The sequence below is a fragment of the Microcaecilia unicolor genome, chromosome 10, assembly GCF_901765095.1.
Source record: "Microcaecilia unicolor chromosome 10, aMicUni1.1, whole genome shotgun sequence".
Lineage (NCBI taxonomy): Eukaryota > Metazoa > Chordata > Amphibia > Gymnophiona > Siphonopidae > Microcaecilia > Microcaecilia unicolor.
In genome coordinates, this window is record NC_044040.1 from 11379317 (window position 1) to 11406568 (window position 27252).

The 27252-nt window shown below is 46.6% G+C and overlaps 1 protein-coding gene across 1 annotated transcript; it reads left to right on the top strand.

Annotated features, from left to right (window-relative positions):
• The first annotated feature begins 3961 nt into the window (after window positions 1-3961).
• LOC115479315 (interleukin-15 receptor subunit alpha-like) lies at window positions 3962-25430 on the top strand. The gene is made up of 6 exons (XM_030217181.1): window positions 3962-4319; window positions 14912-15106; window positions 17815-18159; window positions 23954-23986; window positions 24082-24154; window positions 24530-25430. Exons 1-6 carry the CDS (start codon window positions 4241-4243, stop codon window positions 24681-24683), a joined length of 879 nt encoding a protein of 292 aa, XP_030073041.1. The 5' UTR covers window positions 3962-4240; the 3' UTR covers window positions 24684-25430.
• The last annotated feature ends 1822 nt before the right edge of the window (window positions 25431-27252 follow it).

The window sequence follows — 27252 nt, forward strand, 5'->3', positions numbered from 1 at the left end:
GGCAGGGGAGAGAGGATGATTGCTGGACGGGGGGGGGGGAGGGCAGGGGAGAGAGGATGGTTGCTGGGGGGGGGAGGCCAGGGGATACAGGACGGCTGCTGGACATAGTGGGGGAGGGCAGGGGAGCGAGCAGGGTTGCTGGACATGGATCGGGGGAGGGAAGGGCAGGGGAGAGAGGAGGATCGGTGGACGGGGTGAGGCCAGGGGAGAGACGAGGGCTGCTGGACATGGGGGGGAGGGCAGGGGAGAGAGGATGGTTGCTGGACGGGGGGGGGGGGAGGCCAGGGGAAAGAGGAGGGTTGCTGGATATGGGGGGGGAGGGCAGGGGAGAGAGGAGGATCGGAGGACAGGGTGAGGCCAGGGGAGAGACGAGGGCTGCTGGACATGGGGGGGAGGGCAGGGGAGAGAGGATGGTTGCTGCACATGGATGGATGGAGGTGAGAATTATTACATTTTGCAAAACACAAATCTCGCCCGTTTTAACGGGCTTAACGGCTAGTTAAATTAGAAACTATACTATGAGGAGTGAAGTTAGCAAACCAAAATCAAAAAAACACTTCACTAGTATCTTGTTCAGCTATAATTGTTTGCAAGACTACAGTCAATAAACTCAAAAAGAGGAAGAGGAAAAAAACCTCAGAAACTGCAGGACATTTTACTTCAACGTCTTGTCAAATGAAGCTGCGGCAGCATTAAAAAAAACCTCTTTCCCAATTGAGTGTTAACATAATTTTTACATCTAAATCTTTTTAAAAAAAAGGAACTTCCACTTCAAAAATATAACTATTACAGACTGGTGTGCAGTAAGTCTGCGGTGTGCTTACTGCGCTTAGTAAATGGGCCCGAGTGAGCATTCTCTAACGGCATCTGGCTGCCCAGATTCTAACGTTTCGCAACCTGGTACAATCAACGGTACTAAGCCAGGTAGACTACTGCAATGGAATTTATGCGGGATGCAAAGAACAAACATGTAAAGAAACTTCAGGCTGCTCAAAACACGGCAGCTAGGCTTATCTTCGGAAAAACGCGATTCGAAAGCGCAAAACCCCTCCGCGAAAAACTACACTGGCTCCCGATCACAGAACACATCGCTTTCAAAATCTGCACTCTGGTTCACAAAATTATCTATGGTGAAGCTCCGGGATACAGGACAGACTTGATCGACCTACCAACTAGAAACACATCCGAATCAACACGAACGTACCTAAATCTGCACTACCCAAGCTGCAAAGGACTCAAATACAAATCAACTTACGCATCCAGTTTCTCCTACATAAGCACACAACTGTGGAACGCATTACCAAAAGCCTTAAAAACTACTAACGACCACCTAAACTTCCGGAAAAAAACTAAAAACTAACCTGTTTAAAAAGGCACACCCTGCCGATCCAGCTTAAATGCCTGATCTCTGCAACACAACAAAACTAAAGAACGTAACGGACATAACACAACTCTTCCGTTGTACGATTCCCTAGTGTGGCTGGGCCACATGAACTTTATCTTACCACAACATCACTTTGTATTTGTTCACACTGGAGCCTGCAAACGCCTCTCCGGTACTATGTAAGCCACATTGAGCCTACAAATAGGTGGGAAAATGTGGGATACAAATGTAACAAAATAAAATAAAGTAAAATAAATAAATGTAGAATACTAGTGGAAATCAGCATTTACAGACCAATATTTAGGACTGCCTACTTATGCCCTGTCAATAGAGGCATAAATGCAGGGCCGGCCCAAGGCAAGACGCCGCCTGAGGCGGAGCTAACATGCCCCCTCCAGGCCGAGATGCCACCCCCCTGGGTGGCGTTTACCTCATCATGTTCCAAAACCGGCAGCGGAAACGATTCCCATACCCTGCTGCCGCCGGCACCCGCTTCTTCACTTTACAGCGGCTGCCTGAGTCTCTGAAAAAAACAGGAAGTTACATCAGAGAGGCGGCCGCCGCACTAAAGGGAAGAGGCGGGTGCCGGCGGCGACAGGGCAGCGTATGAGAATCACTGCTGCTGCTGCTGCTAAGTTTGGAACGTCACTGTGACGAGCTAAAATGCCGCGAAGGGGGAGATGCCGCTCCTGAAGAGTGCCGCCTGAGGCCCCCACCTCAGGTGGCCTAATGATCGGGCCACCCCTGCATAAATGTGCCTAAAAGTAGCACTTTAGCATGTAAATAACAGTGCCCCGCCCATGCACCTCCCCCGTCCATGCCCCGCCCATGCACCTCCCTCTGTCAACTCCGCCTTGCATTTACACACTAGCAGAGGAATTCTATGGACGGCACTTATAATTGTGCACGCAACTTTGGGCACGTGCACAATCTGAGTAACGAGCCTATTAGCACCAATAACTGGGCATTACGGATCAATTATTGGCGTTAATTGGCAACAATTTGGATTTGCACACGCATCTTGCTAAGCGCCGTTCTGTAAAGTTGCGTGCGCAAATCCTTTAGCGTGCAACTGAAAAAGGGGTGTAGCCGTAGGAGGGAACAGACGGGTCAGGGGCATTCGCTGAAGATGCGCACAGTATTACAGAATTCACAGGATCTACGCCTAATTTATGCACAAGGATTTACATCTGGGTTCAGATGGTGTAAATTCTCGTACGTAAAAGGTGGCCGTGGATCCCGGCGCTACATGTTATTCTATAAACGCTGCCCGACTTGCAGCGCTGTTCATAGAACAGCACTCTGCGCACATTTTGTTTCGGCACCATTTACCGTGTTGAGACCTATATGACTTACGCACTGGTATCGTCGAGCGCACACATAGCGCTTCAACGTATTATATAATCGCAGTGTGCAAATGATGCTTAGGTTACAGACTAAGTGGGTGAGTGGATATCCCTCACTGACTGGACGCAGTTCTGAGAAGCCCCCTCACCCCCTCAATCAGAGATCTAAGGGGATTCTCCAGCTCCCAAAGCCACCCCAGTAATAGGTGTATGTTTAACAAGGCTGCCCTATGTTAATTGCTTTGTGCAAAAATTATAGGGACAGGCTTATGAACCTCCACGTGTATACGCAGTGGTGTGCTGGAGCGGGCTCGCGAGAGCCGTTTGTTAAGTTTTTAAGAATTTTGGGAGCCGGTTGTTAAAGTAGGCCTCCCCATGGCTACTTTAACAAGTGACTCCCAAAATGTGGGCTTGGGCCCCCTCCTGAATTCTCTTTTACTTTGCTGGCAGTGATGCTGGCCCCACCAGCCAAGTAAATAGACTGCCGCTGCTCCCCGCTCCTTGTTTCTGACTCTGAGCATCAGGCTGGGACTTTTCATGCAAGCGCAAGAAGGTTCCCTCATGCTGCTCAGAGCCAGAAACAAGCAGCAGAGAATGGTGGCAGTCCATTTATTGGCTGGTGGGGCTCGGCAAAGGTATGCCTAGCATGCCCGCACAAGGGAGGGGAGAGAGAGGCATGTATTCCCCCCTCCCCCCAAATTTCAGGGCCGGAGAGAGAGCCCCTTGTTAAAATTTTACCAGCACACCCCCGTGTATACGCTGGGAGAGAGGAGACATGATAGAAACATTTAAATATCTCAAGGGCTTTTATGTACAGGAAGAGAGCCTTTTTCAAATCAATGAGGGGGCATATGACAAAGTTAAGAGGGAATAGGCTTAGGAGTAACCTAAGGAAGTATTATTTCACAGAAAGGGTGATGGAGGCGTGGAAAGGCCTCCCGGTGGAGGACAGTGTCAGAATCTTAAAAGGCATGGGCTAAGCATGTGGGACCGCTTAGGAACAGGAAGAATTAAGGGTTACAGAGGACGGGCAGCCTGGATGGGTCATTTGCATATTTTCAAAGCTAGGGAACTTTGGCAGGCTTAAGTGCTTTGAAAATCTGCCGTCATGTTCTCTGTTTCTATGTAACATCAGCTGCAGCTTGTCAAGTGAAATTCATCATGCCCCAGCCCCTCCCTCCCTTCCTGCTGTCACAGGCAAATTAAAACGTGTTTCTCAACACCGGCCACCAGTTCATTCTTCTAATAAACCACCCTAACTTCGCTGCCCCCTCTCTCCAAGTCCATCTCCCCTGGCGACTGCAGAAAAGAAAGTGAAAGCGGAGCCCTTTGTGCAAACTCAGCCTCCGAGTCTCTGGAGCCCGTGGGGTCCAGCAAGCAGGGGCGGGAATGGGACCTCAGCCGCTGCTGCCCTGCACGGGCGGAGTTGCCCCTGCATGCTGCAGGCCTGGCTGAAGGGCTCTTGGCCGAGATCGGGAGAGGAAAACGGCTGCAGGAAGCCTCCTCCCCAATGGCCCCCGGAGCTCTGCTCTGTGCCCTCTTCCTCCTGCCCCACCTGGGTCTGCAAAGCCAGCCGTCGCCGCGGCCAGGTAGGAACAACTCCTCTCCCTCTCCCTCTCCCTCCCCCTCCCTCCTTTCAACAGCGACCCAGTTTCTCTTCCTTCTGTCTTCTACGCCACCCACCCTGTATAACTTTTTTTTACCCTCTTCCTTTCCTTACGCCATCTCTGTCCCTTCTTCCTTTACCTCGCCCTGTTCCATCCCCCCCCTTTCCTCCATCCCCCGACCGCATTCCTCCTCCTCCTCATAATGCAAAGTTTAAGGAGACCTGAGAGATTAAAGTCGCACCTACCTAGTTTCTGAATTTTACCCCCTCGTTGGTCTGCACGAAACAAACACATCGGGGGGGAAATCAGTAGCATAACCAGGAAGTTTTTACAGGGGGTGCATCTCTCTCCCCCCCTCCTCCTCCTCCTTGTGCTGCCCGCCCTTCCCCACCTTAAAATCACCCGGCAGTGGCAGTCGAAGGCAGCCTGCTCACTTACTGAACTGTCCCACCCACCTGAGGGCAACCTAGCCTAGGGAGTGCTGCTGCAGCTGAGCGAAGACGTGGAGAGGATTTTTTTTAGCCGGGGGGGGGGGGAAGTGGGTGGGCACCAAATGTTCTCTCCCCCACATCAAAAAAATATCTCAGCTGGTGGGAAAATGCTTCTCTCCAGTCTCCACCTTGGTAGTCTGTAGCAGGCATGCACTGAAAACTGAGCATGCAAAGGTGCCAGTATTGTGGAGAGCAGCATTTTCATTACCATGTGCTACTAGTGGGTGGGCCTGAGCCCTTAGTGGGTGGGCCCTGGCCCATCCAGGCCCACCTGTGGCTATGCCACTGCCCTCATATGGATGGGCAGCTTGGGTAGTCTATGTTCAAAAGTTATTTAATCATGCAGGATTAGCCTCCAGGCTCTTAAATTGCTTGGGGGGGGGGGGGTATATTGCGACAGGATATCACCACTTAACTGCCAGGCCAGTGATTCCCAAACCTGATCCTGGACTGGAGGCACCCCAGCCACTCAGGTTTTCAGGATATCCACAATGAATGGAGAGATTTGCATGCCTACCTCCGCTGCATGCAAATCTGTCTCATGAATTTTCATTGTGGATATCTTGAAAACCTGACTAGCTGGGGTGCCTGCAGGAACCACTGTGTTACCTTGAAAGTCTCAATTTTGTGGGTGGTCTGGGGGGGGGGGGGGAGCAGAGTCAGCGTTTTATGCAGTGGCTTTGATCCTGGTGAACTGGGGTTGATTCCCCCTGCAGGTCCTTGTGACTCTGGACAAGTTACTTAACCCTCAATTGCCCTAACTAAAGACAAAATAAGTACTTGCATGTAATATGTAAACCACTTTGATTGTAACCACAGAAAGGCAGTATATCACTACTACTACTTAACGTTTCTAGAGCGCTACTAGGGTTACGCAGCGCTGTACAGTTTAACAAAGAAGGACAGTCCCTGCTCCAAGGAGCTTACAATCTAAAGGACGAAATGTCAAGTTGGGGCAGTCTAGATTTCCTGAATAGTCCCATCCCCCCCCCCCCCCCCCCCCCCCTCCATGTGCCAGTACTCAGCACTCAAAAAAGTTAGCTGGCCAAAGTAGACCACATCAAACTCAGTCCTGTCTTTGGTTTCACTTAGGCAGTTAAGTGCTACCCTGCTGCACAAACCCAGATATTCGATGTCAGGGCTTGGTACTGACCACCACCAGTTGAATATTTACCCCGTGGTCTTATCTGCTGTCATTTTCTATGGTCCTCTATGTTTCTGTGTAATAATTTACGCTTTTAAAACAGTGGGCCTGGATGAGCACAGGCCCACCACACTGCTCTCGCCTCTCTTTCCTCCATGGCATCCTGGCATCTACCCTCCTGTCTCTGAACCCCATCTCTCCTCGGTGTACCTTTCAGGTGTCCCCGGTGCTTGCAGCAATGCAATTTTGCTGCTTGTGTGCTGGCCACTTCCATCTGCTTCTTCCCTCCCTCGCTGACATCATTTCCTGTTTCCTGTCTGGCGGGATGCAACAGATGGAAGCCAGCGGGCCCGGTGCAAGCATCAAAAACGAATCACTGCAGGCACCGGGGATGCCTTTAAGGTACAACAGGGAGGGACGGGGTTCAGAGACAGGAGGGAAGGGAGAGATGTTGGATGCAAGATAGGTGAAAACCTTTAATTTTTGTATCTCCAGGAAGCCGGGGGGGGGGGGGGGGGGGGGGGGAACGTGGAAGGGCCTATCCAAAATACTGGGTCTGGCTATGCCACTGTTTTGAAGTCGCTGTCCTTAGGTGCACTGTCCTCAAAGTGAAAAAAGGAAACGGGCAAAAATTGAGCCCTCTTTTCTTTCTTTCTTTCGCACCGAGGATATATCTCCAAATGTTGCCCGGGAGGGAAAGGTTAGGACAGCTGTTGTACTTGGTGATTCGATCATTAGGCATATAGATAGCTGGGTGGCTGGTGGACGTGAGGATCGCCTGGTGACTTGCCTGCCTGGTGCGAAGGTGGCGGACCTCACGTGTCACCTAGATAGGATTCTAGATAGTGCTGGGGAGGAGTCCGCTGTCTTGGTACATGTGGGTACCAATGACATAGGAAAATGTGGGAGAGAGGTTCTGGAAGCAAAATTTAGGCTCTTAGGTAGAAAGCTGAAATCCAGATCCTCCAGGGTAGCATTTTCTGAAATGCTACCTGTGCCACGCGCAGGGCCCAAGAGACAGGCAGAGCTCCAGAGTCTCAATGCGTGGATGAGACGATGGTGCAGGGAGGAGGGCTTTAGATTTGTTAGGAACTGGGCAACATTCTGGGGAAGGGGGAGCCTATTCCGAAAGGATGGGCTCCATCTTAACCAGAGTGGGACCAGGCTGCTGGCATCGGCGTTTAAGAAGGAGATAGAGCAGCTTTTAAACTAGAAATGGGGGGAAGGCCGACAGTCGCTCAAAAGAGCATGGTTCGGGATAAGGTATCTTTCAAAGATATCACCATAACAGGGAAGATAGAGTATCCTGATAGTGAGGTTGCAAAAGAGATTGTAGTAGATCGGGTATCTTTAAATAACAATAAAAATCAGACAAAAGATTGCCAATTAATACTGTCAAGTACTAAGCATGATGTACTTAGGAACAACAAACATAGTTTGAAATGTCTATATGCGAATGCCAGGAGCCTAAGAAATAAGATGGGGGAGTTAGAATATATTGCACTAAATGAAAAATTAGATATAATAGGCATCTCTGAGACCTGGTGGAAGGAGGATAACCAGTGGGACACTGTCATACCGGGGTACAAATTATATCGTAGTGATAGGGTGAATCGGATTGGTGGAGGGGTAGCATTGTATATTAACGAGAGCCTTGAATCAAATAGATTGAAAATTCTGCAGGAAGCAAAACACTCCTTGGAATCACTGTGGATTGAAATTCCATGTGCAAAGGGGAAAAGGATAGTGATAGGAGTGTACTACCGTCCGCCTGGCCAGGACGAACAGACGGATGCGGAAATGTTAAAGGAAATCAGGGACGCAAACAAACTGGGCAACACAATAATAATGGGGGATTTCAATTACCCGCATATAGACTGGGTTAATGTAACATCTGTACACGCAAGGGACATAAGATTTCTTGATGAAATCAAGGACAGCTTCATGGAACAGCTAGTTCAGGAGCCGACAAGAGAAGGAAAAATACTAGACTTAGTCCTTAGTGGTGCTCATGATCTAGTGCAGGGGGTAACGATACGAGGGCCGCTTGATAACAGTGATCATAATATGATCGGTTTTGATATTGGCATTGAAGGAAGTGAAACTAGGAAATCAAGTACGCTAGCGTTTAACTATAGAAAAGGTGATTACGACAAAATGAGAAAAATGGTGAAAAAAAGACTGAAAGGAGCAGCTCGCAGAGTAAAAAACTTGCATCAGGCGTGGATGCTGTTTAAAAACACCATCCTGGAGGTTCAGGACAAATATATTCCACGTATTAGAAAAAAGGGAAAAAAGACTAAACGTCAGCCGGCGTGGCTAAACAGTAAGATAAAGGAAATCATTAGAGCCAAAAAACAATCCTTCAGAAAGTGGAGAAGAGAACCAACTGAAAGTAACAGGATAGATCATAAGGAATGCCAAGCCAAATGCAAAGCGGAGATAAGGAGGGCAAAAAAGGACTTTGAGAAGAAATTAGCGTTGGAAGCAAAAATACATAGTAAAAACTTTTTTAGATACATTAAAAGCAGGAAACCGGCCAAAGAGTCGGTTGGGCCGCTGGACGAAAATGGTGTTAAAGGGGCGATCAAGGAGGACAAAGCCGTAGCGGAGAAATTAAATGAATTCTTTGCTTCGGTCTTCACCGAGGAGGATTTGGGGGGGACACCGGTGCCGGAAAGAATATTTGAAGCGGGGGAGTCGGAGAAACTAAACAAATTCTCTGTAACCTTGGAGGATGTAATGGGTCAGTTCAGCAAGCTGAAGAGTAGTAAATCACCGGGACCTGATGGTATTCATCCCAGAGTATTAATAGAACTAAAAAATGAACTTGCGGAGCTACTGTTAGAAATATGCAATCTGTCCCTAAAATCGAGTGTAATACCGGAAGACTGGAGGGTAGCCAATGTTACTCCGATTTTTAAGAAAGGTTCCAGAGGAGATCCGGGAAATTATAGACCGGTGAGTCTGACGTCGGTGCCGGGCAAGATGGTGGAGGCTATTATTAAGAATAAAATTGCAGAGCATATACAAAAACATGGACTGATGAGACAAAGTCAGCACGGATTTAGTGAAGGGAAGTCTTGCCTCACCAATCTAATGCATTTTTTTGAGGGGGTAAGCAAACATGTGGACAATGGGGAGCCGGTTGATATTGTATATCTGGATTTTCAGAAGGCGTTTGACAAAGTGCCGCACGAAAGACTCCTGAAGAAATTGCAGAGTCATGGAATCGGAGGTAGGGTATTATTATGGATTAAGAACTGGTTGAAAGATAGGAAGCAGAGAGTAGGATTGCGTGGCCAGTATTCTCAGTGGAGGAGGGTAGTTAGTGGGGTCCCGCAGGGGTCTGTGCTGGGTCCGTTGCTTTTTAATGTATTTATAAATGACCTAGAGATGGGAATAACTAGTGAGGTAATTAAATTCGCCGATGACACAAAATTATTCAGGGTCGTCAAGTCGCAGGAGGAATGTGAACGATTACAGGAGGACCTTGCGAGACTGGGAGAATGGGCGTGCAAGTGGCAGATGAAGTTCAATGTTGACAAGTGCAAAGTGATGCATGTGGGTAAGAGGAACCCGAATTATAGCTACGTCTTGCAAGGTTCCGCGTTAGGAGTTACGGATCAAGAAAGGGATCTGGGTGTCGTCGTCGATGATACGCTGAAACCTTCTGCTCAGTGTGCTGCTGCGGCTAGGAAAGCGAATAGAATGTTGGGTGTTATTAAGAAGGGTATGGAGTCCAGGTGTGCGGATGTTATAATGCCGTTGTATCGCTCCATGGTGCGACCGCACCTGGAGTATTGTGTTCAGTACTGGTCTCCGTATCTCAAAAAAGATATAGTAGAATTGGAAAAGGTACAGCGAAGGGCGACGAAAATGATAGTGGGGATGGGACGACTTTCCTATGAAGAGAGGCTGAGAAGGCTAGGGCTTTTCAGCTTGGAGAAGAGACGGCTGAGGGGAGATATGATAGAAGTGTATAAAATAATGAGTGGAATGGATCGGGTGGATGTGAAGCGACTGTTCACGCTATCCAAAAATACTAGGACTAGAGGGCATGAGTTGAAGCTACAGTGTGGTAAATTTAAAACGAATCGGAGAAAATTTTTCTTCACCCAACGTGTAATTAGACTCTGGAATTCATTGCCGGAGAACGTGGTACGGGCGGTTAGCTTGACGGAGTTTAAAAAGGGGTTAGATAGATTCCTAAAGGACAAGTCCATAGACCGCTATTAAATGGACTGGAAAAATTCCTCATTTTTAGGTATAACTTGTCTGGAATGTTTTTACGTTTGGGGAGCGTGCCAGGTGCCCTTGACCTGGATTGGCCACTGTCGGTGACAGGATGCTGGGCTAGATGGACCTTTGGTCTTTCCCAGTATGGCACTACTTATGTACTTAACCTGTTACTGTGCAGGAAATTAATGACAAAGCAACATACTGAAATCAAAAGTTGCATTCCAGTGGGGTATACCAATGTGGAGGAGAAAAAGGCTTCAGAACTTTCACAGCTCTGTGCCCCTCTGTCTTGAAATAATCATTTAATATTGTCGTACAGTGATGGGAGTTATAAACGCAAGCCAGCTTATTTTCGAAGGAGATCGCCGGCCAAATCGGTATAATCGAAAGCCGATTTTGGCCGGTGCCAACTGCTTTCCGTCGCTGGGATGGCCAAAGTTCCCGGGGGCGGGTCAGAAGGGTAGCGACGGCGGGACAGGGGCGTGCTTAAGAGATGGGTGCCCTCGGCCGATAATGGAAAAAAGAAGGGTCCCTGGCGAGAATTTGGTCCACTTTATTTGGTCCCTTTTTTTTTCAGGTCCAAGTCCCAAAAAAGTGCCCAAACTGACCAGATGACCACCGGAGGGAATCGGGGATCACCTCCCCTGACTCCCCCAGTGGTCGCTAACCCCCTCCCACCCTCAAAAAAACAACTTTAAAAACTTTTTTTGCCAGCCTCAAATGTCATACTCAGGTCCATCGCAACAGTATACAGGTCCCTGGAGCAGTTTTAGTGGGTGCAGTGGACTTCAGGCAGGTGGACCCAGGCCCATCCCCCCTACCTGTTACACTTGTGGTGGAAAATAGGAGCCATTCAAAACCCACCCGAAACCCACTGTACCCACATGTAGGTGCCCCCCTTCACCCCTTAGGGCTATGGTAGTGGTGTATAGTTGTGTGGAGTGGGTTTTGAGGGGCTCAGCACCCAAGGTAAGGGAGCTATGCACCTGGGACCAATTTGCAAAGTCCACTGTAGTGCTCCCTAGGGTGCCCAGTTGGTGCCCTGGCATGTGAGGGAGACCAGTGCACTACGAATCCTGACCCTTCCCATGACCAAATGCTTTGGATTTGTTCGTTTTTGAGATGGGCACCTTCGGTTTCCATTATTGGTGAAAACCGAGGGCGCCCATCTACAAATCCGGCGATCTCAGCATTTCGGTCTACCATCTTTAGTGTTGACCTAAATGTTGAGATTTGGGCACCCCCAACTGTATTATCGAAACAAAATATGGGACGCCCATCTCGTTCGATAATACGATCGGCGCCGTCCTCGGAGATGGGCGCCCCCGGTCGAAAATGCCCCCTCATTGTCACTGTGATGATATTAAATGTTGGGCCCTTATTGTGGAGTGCTCTGCCGCAGGCATTGTGGCCGTGGCGTTCCTGGGGGGGGGGGGGTGGTGGTGGGTGCGGCCTGCCTCGGGTACACGCCGCTGGGGGGGGGGGGGGTGCCTCGCGCGCCTGTCCATCGTTCGTTCCATGCTCCCTCTGCCCCAGAACAGGTTACTTCCTGTTCTGGGGCAGAGCAGGAGCATGGAACGAATGACGGACAGGCACGCGCCGCACCCTCCCCCCCCCCAGCGGCGTACACCCCGGGGGGGGGGTTCCTTCACGGGGGGGTCCTTTCGCCGGGGGGGGGGTCACGCTGCATCCGGGGGGCGCTGCATCCGGAGGGGGGGCGCATCGGCGATCCGCCCCGGGTGTCAGCCCCCCTAGGAACGCCACTGCATTGTGGGCTGAGGATCTCAAATTACATGAATCATTTGTTTACTGTTTCTAGAAATAGTAGGACTAGGGGGCACGTAAATTAGTAAATTTAAAACAAACTGGACAAAATATTTCTTCACTCAGCATGTAATTAAACTCTGGTATTTGTTGCCAGAGAATGTGGTAAAAGCAGTTAGCTTAGCAGAGTTTAAACAATTTCCTGAAAGAAAAGTCCATAAGCCATTATTAAGATGGACTTCAGAAAATCAACTGCTTATTTGTGGATAAGCAGCATAATATCAGTTTTACTGTTTTGGAATCTTGCGAGTTACTTGTGACCTGGATTGGCCACTGTTGGCAACAAGATACTGGGCTTGATGAACCTTTGGTCTGTCCCAGCATTCCAACACTTATGTTCTTATGTTAGACTAGAGCAGAGGTGCCAGATGTATTTGATTTAATTTTAAGCAGGTATATCCTACCTGTGCATGTGACAGTGAGTGTCATTGGAGCATAGGAACAGCTATACTGGGTCAGACCAATGGTCCATCTAGCCCAGTATCCTGCTTTCAACAGTGGCCAATCAAGGTCACAAGTACTACTACTACTATTAAACATTTCTATAGCGCTACTAGACTTACGCAGCGCTGTACAAATTAACATGAAAAGACAGTCCCTGCTCAACAGAGCTTACAATCTAAATTGGACAGACGAACAGACAGCTAGGGGAAACCCAAATAGTAGCAAGATTCAGGCTACCAATCCCAGGGAAACAGTGGCTTCCCCTTGTCTATCTCAATAGCAGACTGTGGACTTTTCCTCCGGGAACTTGTCCAAACCTTTTTTAATCCCAGATCCCCTAACCACTGTTACCACATCCTCCAGCAATGAGTTCCAGAGCTTAACTATTCGTTGAGTGAAAAAATATTTCCTCTTATTTGTTTTGAAAGTATTTCCATGTAACTTCATTGTGAGTCCCCTGGTCTTTGTAATGTTTTGAAAGAGTGAAAAATCGATTCACTTTTACCTGTTCAGGATTTTGTAGACCTCAATCATACCTCCCCTCAATCGTCTCTTTTTCCAAACTGAAGAGCCCTAACCTGTTAAGCCTTTCCTCATATGAGAGGAGTTCCATCCCCTGTATCATTTTGGTCGCTTTATTTAGAATTTTTTCTAATTCCTCTATACCTTTTTTGAGATGCAGCGAACAGAACTGAATGCAATACTCAAGGTGAGATCACACCATGGAGCAATACAGAAGGGCATTATAATATTCTTGGTCTTATTTAACCATTCCTTTCCTAATAATTCCTAGCATCCTGTTTACTTTTTTGGCTTCCACCATACACTGAGCAGAAGATTTGCTTACAGTGGAGGCGAAGTATACAAATCTTGCATATCTCATGCATTTTCATTGTGGATACCCTGAAAAACTTACTGGTTGAGAACCATTGTAGTAGTGTGATCTGTAGCAACAAGCCACTAAATCCCATCCTCAAGAAGATCCCTAGATTAAAATTGTCATTCATACTGCTTTTTAAAGCATGAGATCCATCAGGAAAGAGAAATGGGACTTGATATAAAGCCTGAGTTTTTTTGCAACTACATTCAAGGCGGCTTACATATATTCAGGTACTTATTTTCTACCAGGGTCAATGGAGGGTTAAGTGATTTGCCCAGAGTCACAAGGAGCTGCAGTGGGAATTGAACCCAGTTCCCCAGAATCAGAGTCCACTGCACTAACCACTAGGCTACTCCTGCACTAGCAACATTCCGTGTAGAAGCCTGCCCTTGCAGTTCAGCAACGCGGCCGCACAGGCTTCTGTTTCTGTGAGTCTGACGTCCTGCACGTACCTGCAGGACGTCAGACTCACAGATACATGGAATATTGCTAGTGGAATAGCAACATTCCATGTAGAATCTCAAATAGGGAAAGGTAAGGGACTTAATATACCGCCTTTCTGAGGTTTTTGCAACTACATTCAAAGCGGTTTACATATATTCAGATACTTATTTTGTACCAGGGGCAATGGAGGGTTAAGTCACAAGGAGCTGCAGTGGTAATTGAACCCAGTTCCACTCCACCACATAGGAAAAAAGCTAACTGAAAACTGCAGCCAGGAACTGATTCACAAACAAGAAACTTTTAACCAGAAAAATGTCTGTCCTCCTCCCCCCCCCCCACCCTCTTCAGACAGGGCCTACATTAGGGCAGGCAGCCAGGGCAATTTCTCTGGGCCCCCATGTCACAGGGGACTCCAAGCCAGCCTGAAACAGAAGCAGGCGTAATTTGTAGGTGTCCTGCCTTCAGCTACCTCAGAAAACCAACAGGACAAACCATCTGCAAAGTCCAAAACAATGGCACAGGACCAAGCAGATCAGGTTATGCCAGAGGTGTAGCCAGACAACAGATTTTGGGTGGGCCTAGGCAAGAAGTAGGTGGGCACCAAGTGTTCCCTTCACCCTCTCCCCCCACCAAAAAAAAAATGATCTCAGCTGGTGAAAAAAACGCTTCTTTCCACCTTGGCAGTCTGTAGCAGGCATGCGCAGGTGCCAGTATTGTGGACAGTCGCGTTTTTGTTACCATCAGGTTGAAGTCTTCAGCTGGCGGAGCTTGGGATCTGCACAGGCTACCGCTAAACGTGTGCTAATGTTGGGTGGGCCCCGGCCCACCCAGGCCCACCTGTGGCTACGGTAACACTGCCTGCAGAGACTCTGTTTTTTTTTTTTTTAAGCTGATGCTATCATCTTCAGGATGTTTTAGTCAAACCATAGTGGCGATATTTTTCGGTGCCAGCACTTAGAGCCCCCTGACGCAACCCTAATGTGGGCGAAACACAGCCTGTGTCGGGCAGTTTGAATTTATGTTCTTCCCATAAATATTTGGTTTGACTTTTTTTTATCTGGTCTGCTTGGTCTGTGCCGTTTAACATGTTCCATTTCTATGACAGAAATATGTGGACATCCAGAGATGGTTACTAACACCAATACTTTCGAAGACGAGGATTTCTCTGAAGGACGGAAACTGAGGTACGCATGCCAAACTGGTTACAAGAGGAAAGCTGGGACCTCCAGCCTCATTATCTGCAAGAAAAACGAAACGAGTGGGAAAATGTACTGGACCGTGCCGAATATAACATGCATAAGTAAGTACAAGATGGCTTTTTCATATGCATGAAATAAAGGGCCTTCCAGGTCTAAACAAGTTCCCGGGGAGGGAGGTAGTTAATCTGTTTGCTAGTTCTTACATACCACTCCCCACCTCAGACAGTTTGAAAATACGCGGCGTCACACTCGACCGCAACCTTACTCTTGTGAGTCAAATAAACTCTGTAACAAAGAAAATGTTCTATTCAATGTGGAAGCTCAAACGATTAAAACCTTTCTTCCCAAGACCAACCTTTCGATACCTAATACAATCAATGGTTCTAAGTCGTGCAGATTACTGCAACGGAATCTAGGCGGGTTGCAAAGAACAACTCGTAAAAAAAACTCCAGACCGTCCAAAATGCAGCAGTCAGGCTGATATTCAGCAAAACACTCTTCGAAAGCGCCAAACCTCTTTGTGAAAAGTTGCATTGGCTCCCAATCAAAGAACGGATCATCTTCAAAATCTGCACCTTAGTCCACAAAATCATATACGGCGTTGTCCCAGGATACATGATAGACCTTATTGATCTACCAATAAGAAACAAAGTCAGACTGTCAAGATCCTACTTAAACCTACACTACCCAAATTGCAAAGGACTGAAATACAAAACAACTTACACATCCGGCTTTTCCTACATACGCGCACAACTATGGAATGGCCTCCCAAAAGCCCTGAAAACAATCCACGACCACCTAAACTTCAGGAAATCACTATAAAAACCAACCTCTTCAAAGAGGCCTACCCCAGTGACCCCATGTAAACCTCTTCACCCAGCAACACAGCATGACTTTGACCGTATTGGACAACACGCAATCTTCATCCCTCCCGACCCTCCACATATACCTCATACGATCACTTTTCAACTTTGTACTTGTTATCAACCGAATGGGCAAATGCCTTTGACGGTACTATGTAAGCCACATTGAGCCTGCAAATAGGTGGGAAAATGTGGGGTACAAATGCAACAAACGAATAAATAAATTAACAGTTCAGAGTGGTTAGCTTGGGGAAAATCCACTGCTTATTTCAGGGATAAGCAGCATAAAATGTTTTGTACTTTTTTGGGATCTTGCCAGGTGCTTGTAACCTGGATTGGCCACTGTTAGAAACAGGATTCTGGGCTTGATGGACCTTCGGCATTACTTTTGTACTTGGGATTCTGAATGGAATGTTGCTACTCTTTGGGGTTCTACATGGAATCTTGCTATTCTTTGCAGTTCTTCATGGAATGTTGCTACTCTTTGGGTTTCTGCAAGGTGCTTGTGACCTGGATTGGCCACTGTTGGAAACAGGATACTGGGCTTGATGGACCTTTGGTCTGTCCCAGTGTGGCAATACTTATGTAGCTAAAAACATAGGAGGAACACCGCAAAAGCGGAGGACCGTGTACCACTATGTCAAAGAATACCAAAGGAAGGAGTAGTGTGATCAGCAGTTCCATAGAAAGACAGCAGGCTGAGGAATATAATGGAAAACAATCTTTTTTTTTTTTTTCTTCAGGATCCGACACAGCACTGTGTTTATTTATTTTAGTGCATTTCTACCCCACATTTTCCCACATGAGCAGGCGCAATGTGGCTTACAATAAATCAAAAAGCCTACGTCAGGGATCTATAAACAATTGACATACATTAAGAAAATACAAATATGTGTGTGTATATAATAAATACAAACGGTCAATTAAAAAAAAAATTAAAAAAAGACTTATCTCTTTGAGAAAATCTACTGCAAGGATCAAAACACATGAAGTCCATACACACTAATAGATACGCATCAATACATTCTCTTCTGAATTCTCTTCCCCCATATCTTCACCACTCTTAAAACTCTACCCACAGACAAAATTGTAGACCTTTAGGTTCCCTGATACTGTTTTATCGCCCTCTCAATTCCCCACTGTTATATTCCATTGTTCTATTCCCTAATGATGTTCTGTTCCTAAATGATATCCTGACTTTACTCTGTCTTCCCATAACTCTTCACAATGTAACCCATAATCGTACTGCAACAAATTGTATTTCCATCATTCACAATGTATTGTAAGCCACACTGAGCCCGTAAATAGGTGGGAAAATGTGGGATACAAATGCAAATAAATAAATAAAATATAAAAACAAAATAAATAAATAACCGAATGAGGAAAATAAGAAGTGGCATAAGGAATGTCAAGTCAGATGCAAAGCGCTGATAAGACAGGCAAAGAAGGATTTTGAAAGAAAGATAGCGTTAGAGGCGAAAACTGATAGTAAGAATTTTTTTTAGATACATTAAAAGCAGGAAACCGGCAAAAGAATCGGTTGGCCCGCTGGATGACCGGGGTGTAAAAGGGGCTCAGGCACAATCCTCCCGCACTTCTACCCCATGATCAGAGAGAATTGTGTGCTTAAATTTGCATGCAATTATCTCTGATCATAGGTGCGCTAAAGCCCTGCACTGTTCCAGCGCTATTGTTAGAGCACTGTTTGGAACAGCGTGGGGCTTTTGATCATCTGCCTGTGAGGGAGGTGATAAGATCAGAGATGCAGTAAGGTCTGTGGCACTGTAACAGGATAGGAAAACGGACATGACATGTCTGGTCGTTATCTGCTCTCGTATTCTGTGTCCACCTTGTCTAGAAACCAAAAAGCATCTGTATTACTACAGTTAGGAATTCTGCAATGTTTTTTTTTGGATGAAATTAAGAACTGTGATTTATTTCACTAGGGGATACATCACTGGCATCTGCAACAACTGCTGCCTTTGTGGAAGGTTTGCCAACCACAAAACCTACTTACCTGACAACAAAGACTTTCCCTCCATCTCCTACAGACATCATCACTCCACGGCCGACAGGCTATGCCTCTCAGCCGTCGAGGGCAAGCTCTACTCAAGCGATGACAAGAACGTCTGTAGTCCCAAGAGAAGCCATCACTCCATCAACAACAGCAAATGCTACCTCCTGGCCCCCGACGGGCCCCAGCTCTCTGCCCATGGAGCAGAGCACACCACAGCCATTTACAGAAGACAGCTCCCCGTCGAGGATCGCAACCAGCAGCTCTGCCCTTCAAGGTTGGAAAGTTCACTTAAGAATATCTGCAAAGCCCTTTAACAGAGAAATAGACGTCCCATGGACACTACAGTGCTGTAGCACAGAGAGCTACTACTCATGGGGGCCCTTTTACTAAGCTACATAGGCGCCTACGCTCGACAGTTCGGAACTACCGCCCAGCTACCACGTGGCACGGGTGGTAATTTAATCTTTTACGCATGCCAGAAAATTTCTGGCGTGTGGCGCCAACCGGGCTTTAATCGGCATTATAGTCACACTGATGAATACCACTCGGTTAACACATTTTATTTGTTACATTTGTATCCCAAATTTTCCCACCTATTTGCAGGCTCAATGTGGCTTACATAGTACCGTGAAAGCGTTCTCCAACTCCAGTAGAGAAACAAATACAAAGTGATGTTGTAATCGAATAATGTTCATATGTTACAGACACATTGGGAATCATAGGGAAGGAGAGTTATATAGTGTTCATTACGAGCTTTGGTTACGTTGTGTTGTAGGGTTCAGGCACTTAAGTTGGGTTGGTAGGGTATGCCTTTTCGAATAGGTTGGTCTTTAGTGATTTCCAGAAGTTAAGTCTGGCTGCTTTGTTTTGAGCGGTCTGAAGTTTCTTTATGAGTTGGTCTTTGCATCTCGCATAGATTCCATTGCAGTAGTCAGCATGGCTTAATACCATTGATTGTATCAGGTTGCGAAATGTTTCCCTCGGGAAGAATTTTCACGCGTTTGAGTTTCTGTATAGAGTGGAATATTTTCTTGGTTGTAGAGTTCACTTGGCTCTCGAGTGTAAGGTTACAGTCGATTGTGACCCCGAGCATTTTCAAGCTATCTGAGATAGGGAGGGTGTAATCTGGGGTGTTTACATTTATGGGTTTGTTCTTGTTGTGTTGGGATGAGAGGATGAGGCAATGTGTTTTTTCTGTGTTGAGTTTTAATTGGAATGCATTTGCCCATGAGTTCGTGGTATTCAAGCTGAGCTTGATTTCGTTGGTGATTTCTGTCAGGTCATGTTTGAAAGGAATGTATATTGTAACTTCGTCTGCATAGATGAATGGGTTGAGGCCTTGGATGGCTAAGGACTTTGCTAGTGGGGTCATCATTAGGTTGAAGAGGATAGGTGATAGTGGTGATCCTTGAGGTACTCCGCAGTCTGCTTTCCACGGTGATGATATGTTTGAGTTTGATTTCACTTGGTATGTTCTGGTGGTTAGGAAACCCTTGATCCAGCTACGTATATTTCCACCAATCCCGAAATAGTCTAGGAGTCTTAATATTATATTATGGTTTACCATGTTGAATGCACTAGACATGTTGAATTGGAGGAGAAGTATGCTTTTACCTGTTGCTATTTCCTGCTTGAATTTGGCTAGGAGAGTAGTTAGTACTGTTTCAGTGCTATGGAGGGGGCGAAATCCAGATTGTGATTCATGTAATATGGAGATTTTGTTTATGTAATCAGTAAGTTGTTTGGTTACCATACTTTCCATCAGTTTGACTGCTAGTGGGATGGATGCTACTGGGCGGTAATTGGTGAGTTCATTTATATTTTTCTTGGTATCTTTTGGTATAGGGGTGAGTAGAATGTTACCATTTTCCTTAGGGAAGAGACCTTGTTGGAGCATGAAGTTTAGGTGGGATGTGAAGTCTGTTATGAAGTGGTCAGGGGGTGGATTTTATTAGATAGATGGGGCAGGTGTCCAATTTGCAATGGCTCGCATGGGTAATTGTTTCGGCCGAGAGGAGAGTGAAGTTTAACCAGGTTTGGTCCACTGGGTATTCTCCTAAGGTTGGGTCCAGACCATTGATGAAGTTTTCGATATTGGTAGTGTTCTGAGGAAGTGTGTTGCATAGTTTTACAATTTTTTCATTGAAGTATTTGGCAAGTTTGTCTGCCGTTGGGATGTCTGTATTGGTTGTGGTGACCAAGGTAGTGTCTAGTAGTTTGTGTACGAGTTGGTATAGTTTTTTCGTGTCTTTGTAAGCTGGTTCTATTTTAGTTTTATAATATGACCTTTTTGGTCTGTCTTATTGCGTATTTGTATTTTCTTTGCAATTGTTTCCAAGCGTTGAGTGTGTGATCATCTTTTATTTTTGTCCATGCTCGTTCAAGCTTCCTGGTTTGTGTTTTTAGTTTTTTCAGTTCGTCGTTGAACCATGGTATTGAGTTATGTCTTCGTGATGTTCTTGTTCGTAGGGGTGCTATTTTGTCTAGTATGCTTCTGCATCTTTTGTCCCATTCAGAGAGGTAGTTTATGGAGTCTGTATGTGCTGTCCATTCGTTATTGTATATCTGCTGCCAGAATGTTTTCGGGTCTGTTTAGTCTCTTGTGCTGTAGGTTGTATGTTCTTGTATATGGTATGAGCCCTTCTTCCGCCAATTTAGGGATAGGTTTAGTTTGTAGTGATCGGTCCAAGGTGTTTCTGACCATTTAATGTCTGTTATTATCAGGTTCTGGTCTGTGAACCATGTGTGTGCTCTTTGACGTGGGTTGTTTGCATGCGTGGCCATTTGAGATCCCATAGGTTGAGGAATTCCTTGCATTCACATGCGTTGGTAGAGTTTGGGTCTTCTAGGTGAAGGTTGATGTCTCCTAATACTAGTATATTGGAGTTGGTAATGCAAGTATTTGAGATGAAGTCCGTGAAGTTTGACTGGCTTTCGTTCCAGTTACCTGGTGGTCTGTAGAACAAGACACAGTTCAGGTGATCAAGCAGGGATTTGTTGTGGATTCTGGATGAGGCAATTTCAAGTTGGGATGTTATGGACTCGGCAATGGTTTCGGTGGTGAAGTGGGATCGGTAGATTAATGCTATACCTCCGCCTCTCTTTTCCTTTCTGGTCCAGTGAGTGATTTTGTATCCTGAGGGGCAAAGGTCAAAGATTATGGGGTCCTCTTGATCATGGATCCAGGTTTCGTTGATGAAAATTAGATCAAGGTTTTCTGATGTGATCCTGTCTGTTACTGTTGTTTTGTTTACAACGGATCTGGCGTTGATGTAGCCCACTTGAGTTTTTTGGTATGGGGCTTCTAAGTTTGGTGTTGTGTGGTTGTTATGACCTTTCTTTCTGTTCTGTTGGTGTTGTCCGCATGTTGGTATTCTTCCATTGTTTTGTTTATTGTCAGTTTGGTGGGTTGTGGGGTATCTGGACAGTCTTTGATAATTGTGTAATATCGGTATGATGTTGTTTTCTGCGAGTGGGGTGGTCAATGTGGATCAGTGATAAGGAGTAGATTACTAGGAGTGATTTGATGGTATTCATTTTGGATTGGCACAGTTTGGGCTGGTAGTAGACCGTGTACAATAGGGAGGGGTGAGGTTCTTATTTAAATTGTCTCCTATCGGCTAATTGTTTTCACTGTGAGGAGACGGTCTCATTGGAGTGAGCAGTGGCACACCAAACACACCTGGGTCACTTTCTTATCGTGGGTTTCTTTAGTGAATAGATGCAGATATTTTACTCACAGTCAGATGTTCAGAAGTGATGCTCCAGGGCGCAGAGACTCCGTAATTCTGAATGCTGTATCTGTGGTTTGAGGTAGGGGTCTAAGGGAGACAGTTAAATTGCAGGACGAGAACAATTTTTGATCAGGGTTGGGTGGCTGGAGAGTACTATATCTTCATTGGAGAATGTAGGACGCAGGGGTTCCATGATACGAGCGAGTGTGGTTAGCAGCCCCGGGTTACCACTGCTGGTGTGCACCGGGTCACCTGGGGCCCATCTTGTGGGCACCTACGCCGCTGCGTTCCGTGCTTCTTTCGACTCCGCGTCTGGCGATGCGAGCACGTGGCGCCGTTGTCAGGGTCCTGGTGGTCGCTCGTCACTGCTAAGTCAATGGGTGGCGGTAAGGTGTCAGGGCCAAAATGGACGCATGCCAATTTTCATTTTGCCGCATGTCCATTTTCAGAACCCCCCCCCCCCCCCCAACAAAAAAAAGCCTTTTTTGCAGGTGCATTGAAAAATGAACCTGCGCGCGTCCAATACCTGCGTCTACACCAGCGCAGGCCACTTTTCGGCACACCTTAGTAAAAGGACCCCATAATTTCTCAGTATTAAAGAAAATTCCACTTTTTAATATTAGAAGTGTTTTGTAGTAGTAGTTTTCACTGAGGCAAAGTTGATGGATGCTCACGTAACCTTTTACTGAAGTGCATTAGATTTTTCAGTTATTGCCCTAATGCCATAAATCAACGTGTGATAATTGCAAATGTAACACAGCAGCTATTGGGAGTAGAGGCTGACTGAAACCAGCGGTTTTGGTTCCAGCCACAACAGAATCCACAGCTGAAATTCACCACTTGGTTTCGGCTGAAATGGTGGCCCCGCCCTGCCACAAATCCGTCCCCCTCAGCCAGCCTCCTCCCCCCCCCCCCCCACCCGAGCCACCCTTGGAAATGGCATGAGCAGGAGCGACTGGGGATTGCTCCTGCCCATGGTAGTTCCAATCCCAAAATGGCGGCTGCAACCTCCCGTGGCAGCTGCAGAGGGCGGGGCCACGGTTCGGTTTCTACTGAAAATGCAAAGGCATTTTCGGCCAAAACCTGAACCCAGATTTCGGGTCCGTTTCGTGCCGAATCTAAAACCGAAGCCAAAATTCAGTCGGCTTCTAATTGGGGATGTGCCCAGCACTTCTTTTGCAGGCCAGACGTTAAAGTGTCCATTAGCATGTGGTACCCTGGTCGCAGTTAGCATGGATTTACTTAGCATTTGCTATTTAGGAGGCACTAATTGGATCTGTGTTAACTGAAAAATTGTCAGCTCATGGTAGCTGATACGAAATAACTGCAATATATTCTCCTCTCCCGTTCTCTGCCTGTGTCCTTAACGGGTAAATTAGAGTGTTTTCAAAATAACACAAAACCAGTTGGCATGCTTGGACAGCTATTAACGTGTGCTAGTTCGTCTGTTAACCCGCCTCTTCCCTTTATTGCGGCTGCCTGAGCAAAACAGGAAGTTACTTCAGGCGGCCGCAGTAAAGGGAAGAGGCGGGTGCTGTGGCGGCAGGGCAGCGTATGGGAATCGCCTCCACTGCTGGGTTTGGAACATCACCATGACGAAGTAAAATGCCCGGAAGGGGGTTATCTTGGCCCGGTGGGGTGGGGGGGGGGGGGCGGCGGCGTGTAAGCTCTGCCTCAGGCAACATCTTGCCTTGGGCCAGTTCCTGGTCCTGTGGTAAGTTCCAAATTTATGCATGTTACCTGCGCACTAAAATATTTTAAAAATGTTGTTGGAGGAGGCGTATGAGAATTGCTGTCGGGTTTGGAAAACACCAGGAAGCCGCCACCCCCCCCCCCCCCCCCAAGATGCCGCTCCTGAAGAGTGCCGCCTGAGGCCCCCGCCTCAGGTGGCCTAGTGGTCGGGCTGCCCCTGTTCCTTAAATGGCTACTGCTATACGTTTAGTTTTCCGAGATACAGCGTTCACACATACATCTAGGTTGCAAAATCAGCACTTCTATGCATAAGAACTGACGTTTGCAGGGAGAAGCTTCTAAGTGATGCCTGCTCTTTTTAGGAACATACACTTTTTTAATGTTTGCTCCCACTTCACATTTCGGGACATACACCTGTGTTTCCCCATGGACCTAGGCGTATTTTACAAAAAGCTCCGTGTTCAGCAGGCCATTTGTAAAATAGCCAGGAAATTGTGAACGTCCCGGCTTGGTCTTCCAGTTTCTGATGTAGGTGCCCCGTGCAACATTGGGCTTCTCGTTTTATTGTACACTGCTTAGTCCCTTGTACTTGGGAATATGCGGTATATCAAGTCTTATTAAACATCTCTTTAATTTTTGCAGAGGCAGATCCATTGAAACGCTTGTATTCCCTTGGTAAGAGTTCAGTCACATTTATTGGCATTCATCCTTTTTTCTGTGCCGTCGTTTAAAGCCCAACATAAAAACTTCCGTGTGCTCCTGTTTTCCAGGTGGTTTGGGTGCCTTGATCGTTGTCCTGATTCTTGCGTTACTGGGAATCTGCGTCATTTCACAGACACGGGTGTGAGTATTAATGTCTAAGGTCGTATCAACAAAATGTGACCCAGCTGTACTTTAGAAATATTTAGTAAACCAGGGACGAGACTTTGCCGTGGTCTAATCAGAGATCCAAAAATCACGTAATAATGCTCAGGAAATCATCTTGGATATTAGCGCCGGGTACATTCCAGCGTTACAAAAATAAATACATTTTTGTAGCGCTGGAAATGACAGCGTGCTGGTGGGGGGGGGGGGAGGGGGGAGTCCCGCCGGGCTGCTGTGGTAGCCTGGCGGTACTTACTATTTAGGGAACGGTAAGCCCGCATTGGGCTTTACCGCCACTTACTAAAAGGAGCCGTGAGTATCCTTAATATTCTTCTCATTGTATTTGTTTGACAGGCAGCGGCATGCCACGGTTCAGATGGAAAGACCGACGGACCACGACACATCAGAGGAATCCGAAATGACAAACATGCTTGCAGTTGCTTTCCTTTCACCAGACGTTCCAAACCAGAACATCGGAGAAAAAACCAATATTGTAACCCAGTGTTGAGCAGTTGAGTTCAGTCATTCTACCATTACAAGGTCTGCTTTCCCGGCCTCTGCGGCAAGGCATTTTAACGAGACCCGCCATGCAAAAGAAATTATCTGCACCAAACGGCAGACCTCGGGGACGACTGCCCTTGCGTTATGATGTCCACTCCTGAAAGCATCCCCTGCTTGTTCAGAGTACTTTTTGTTTTACAGCAGCTGCGACTATCAAGCTTTAAGCCATAGAAGGACCTCATTCAGGGAAATGCAAAAGCCTCACTTTTTTAAAGAAAATGATTCACGTATCTGAGGATCCGAAACAAAACCTGCCTGCATGGGAGACAGAATAAGAACACAGACTCCAGTCGCACCCAGGCCCTGCTTCCCTTGCTTGCCAACGTTTGGAAATGATTTGGAAGAGGGACAGGGAAAGTGTGACTTAGCCATGCCCACTCCCACTGAATTGCACTCCAGCAAGGTGAACTTTCAGGGTGAATTGTTTCACTTCTGACCTGTGAAGCCAGGAGCAGAGAAAGCAGATGTCTGTGGTCAGTGTTACAGATTTGGAACAATAAAACAGGAAGCAGTGTGTCATCAATACTGGACATTAAACAAAAAAAGAAAAATAGGAAGCATTCCAAATGGATTTCTCTTCTACTGGAGAGGTCAGCATAAACTTTATACATTTGTCTGTATGGCAACAGAAGAGCAGGATCAAACTCATACAGTGTCTCTGCCAAAGCAGCTGTGATGTGGGCTGCTTGCAGCAGTGGGATAATCTTTTTTTGGGTTTTTTTTTTTTTGTCTACAGTAAATAATTATAATTTTGTTTTGTATCAAAACAGCTACTGGGTAATGTGGCAGTGGCTTGAACTGGCATAGGATAATAAATTTATTTCTTGCGTATCTTGCACTTGGGAACAATACTATCCCGGAATCTTTGCTAATATACATTTTTTTCAAAGTCTAATAACAGATATACAGTAATTAATATTACTATAATACTTTTAAATACATACAGTGGTGGAAATAAGTATTTGATCCCTTGCTGATTTTGTAAGTTTGCCCACTGACAAAGACATGAGCAGCCCATAATTGAAGGGTAGGTTATTGGTAACAGTGAGAGATAGCACATCACAAATTAAATCCGGAAAATCACATTGTGGAAAGTATATGAATTTATTTGCATTCTGCAGAGGGAAATAAGTATTTAATCCCTCTGGCAAACAAGACCTAATACTTGGTGGCAAAACCCTTGTTGGCAAGCACAGCGGTCAGACGTCTTCTGTAGTTGATGATGAGGTTTGCACACATGTCAGGAGGAATTTTGGTCCACTCCTCTTTGCAGATCATCTCTAAATCATTAAGAGTTCTGGGCTGTCGCTTGGCAACTCGCAGCTTCAGCTCCCTCCATAAGTTTTCAATGGGATTAAGGTCTGGTGACTGGCTAGGCCACTCCATGACCCTAATGTGCTTCTTCCTGAGCCACTCCTTTGTTGCCTTGGCTGTATGTTTTGGGTCATTGTCGTGCTGGAAGACCCAGCCACGACCCATTTTTAAGGCCCTGGCGGAGGGAAGGAGGTTGTCACTCAGAATTGTACGGTACATGGCCCCATCCATTCTCCCATTGATGCGGTGAAGTAGTCCTGTGCCCTTAGCAGAGAAACACCCCCAAAACATAACATTTCCACCTCCATGCTTGACAGTGGGGACGGTGTTCTTTGGGTCATAGGCAGCATTTCTCTTCCTCCAAACACGGCGAGTTGAGTTCATGCCAAAGAGCTCAATTTTGTCTCATCTGACCACAGCACCTTCTCCCAATCACTCTCGGCATCATCCAGGTGTTCACTGGCAAACTTCAGACGGGCCGTCACATGTGCCTTCCGGAGCAGGGGGACCTTGCGGGCACTGCAGGATTGCAATCCGTTATGTCGTAATGTGTTACCAATGGTTTTCGTGGTGACAGTGGTCCCAGCTGCCTTGAGATCATTGACAAGTTCCCCCCTTGTAGTTGTAGGCTGATTTCTAACCTTCCTCATGATCAAGGATACCCCACGAGGTGAGATTTTGCGTGGAGCCCCAGATCTTTGTCGATTGACAGTCATTTTGTACTTCTTCCATTTTCTTACTATGGCACCAACAGTTGTCTCCTTCTCGCCCAGCGTCTTACTGATGGTTTTGTAGCCCATTCCAGCCTTGTGCAGGTGTATGATCTTATCCCTGACATCCTTAGACAGCTCCTTGCTCTTGGCCATTTTGTAGAGGCTAGAGTCTGACTGATTCACTGAGTCTGTGGACAGGTGTCTTTCATACAGGTGACCATTGCCGACAGCTGTCTGTCATGCAGGTAACGAGTTGATTTGGAGCATCTACCTGGTCTGTAGGGGCCAGATCTCTTACTGGTTGGTGGGGGATCAAATACTTATTTCCCTCTGCAGAATGCAAATAAATTCATATACTTTCCACAATGTGATTTTCCGGATTTAATTTGTGATGTGCTATCTCTCACTGTTACCAATAACCTACCCTTCAATTATGGGCTGCTCATGTCTTTGTCAGTGGGCAAACTTACAAAATCAGCAAGGGATCAA